At 64.0% G+C, this 1,294-nt stretch overlaps 1 protein-coding gene across 1 annotated transcript in view; it reads right to left on the bottom strand.

The window, feature by feature from the left end:
* LOC105003479 (filamin-A-like) overlaps positions 1 to 1,294 on the bottom strand; it is a gene marked incomplete at its 3' end in the record, with an annotated part of 14,976 nt that overhangs the window by 6,016 nt on the left and 7,666 nt on the right. Inside the window, exons 10-13 of the mRNA XM_010860671.1 lie at positions 787 to 1,294; positions 527 to 700; positions 278 to 440; positions 7 to 200 (exon numbers count right to left, since the gene is read on the bottom strand). Coding sequence (XP_010858973.1) covers positions 7 to 200; positions 278 to 440; positions 527 to 700; positions 787 to 1,294 — 1,039 coding nt within the window. The remainder of the gene's footprint in view (positions 1 to 6; positions 201 to 277; positions 441 to 526; positions 701 to 786) is intronic.

The following is a 1,294-nucleotide window of genomic DNA, read 5'->3' as shown; positions in this document are numbered from 1 at the left end:
GGTGGCCCCAGCCAGGCCCCAGCTGACCTGATTCCTCACCTGGCACTTGGTGGCCGCCGTAAGTGACGTTAAGGCTGTAGGTGCCGGCCTCGTAGGGGACATACTCAACCGAGCAGCTGCCATCCTTGTTGTCCATGCAGGACATCTTGGCCTCAGAGGGGCCCTCAACAGCCAAGCCCAGGCCCCCTGTGCCAGCTCCCCTAGTCCAAACAGACAGCTCGTTATCCCGTGACTTCTAATGCCCACCGCGGCCCCTGCTTGTGGGGCTCTTGCCCACCTGGTCTCCACAGTGAACTTGTTGGGCTTGTTGGTGGTGCCGCTTTGGATGCCTGGCCCATGGACACGCACTCGGGAGGGGTCGCAGCCTTCAGTCACTGGCACCTGGAAGGGGCTGCTGGGCACAGGACTGCCGTCGTAGGTCACGTCCACAGAGTGGAGTCCTGCAGGAGGGCGGGCTGACTTAGAAGGGGCCCAGACTGCCCTGCCCCTTCACCCCCCACAGTCCCTCTGGCACCCCGACACGCACCCTCCTCATATGGCGTGTACTCCACTTTGTATGTGCCATCACCACAGTCCTGCACATAGGTCTCAGTCAGGTTGCCCGAGGGGTTGGCCACGCGAGCCTTGACGTGGGGCCCTCCAGTCTGCGTCAGAGCCCGGGCATCCACGCTGAACTCGGTGGTGGCTTCTCGGAAGACACCTGTGGGGGAGGGGATGTGAAGAGGAAGACGGGGGCTCCAGACACCCCAGTTCCCCCACCCCATGTCCCACGGCAGAGCCTCGCACCTTGACCCTCAATCCCGGGCCCATAGCACTGGATGCCCGAGGTATCCACTGCGGGCTCCACCTGCAGCTTGCTTGGGAAGTTGGGCACAGGCTGGCCGCCGTACTTGATGGTGACGGTGTAGGCTCCAGGGCACAGGGGGATGTAGGTGATGGTGTGCGTGCCGTCACCGTGGTCCTGGATGTGCACCTCGGCCGGCAGCCCTGCCTCGGAGCGGATCTCGATGGTCAGCTCCGCACTGCCCGCACTCGAGCAGTCCACATGGAACTGGCCGGCCTCCCCAGCCGTGGCCCGCTCCAGCCCGGGGCCTGAGCACTTGACCTTGGACGGGTCGAAGCAGGGAACCACGTGGGCCTTGAATGGGGAGCCGGGGATGTGGGTGTCAGCGAAGAGGATGTTGATGTTGTAGTCCCCAGGCTCAGTGGGCACATAGGACACAGAGCACGTGCCATCCCCGTTGTCCAGGCATTCGAGCTGAGCTTCACAAGGGCCTTCGACCGTCAGGCCCAG

The sequence above is a fragment of the Bison bison genome, unplaced genomic scaffold (genome assembly GCF_000754665.1).
Source record: "Bison bison bison isolate TAMUID 2011002044 unplaced genomic scaffold, Bison_UMD1.0 scf7180017857327, whole genome shotgun sequence".
NCBI classification, from domain to species: domain Eukaryota; kingdom Metazoa; phylum Chordata; class Mammalia; order Artiodactyla; family Bovidae; genus Bison; species Bison bison.
This window is presented reverse-complemented; position numbering and strand designations above follow the sequence as displayed.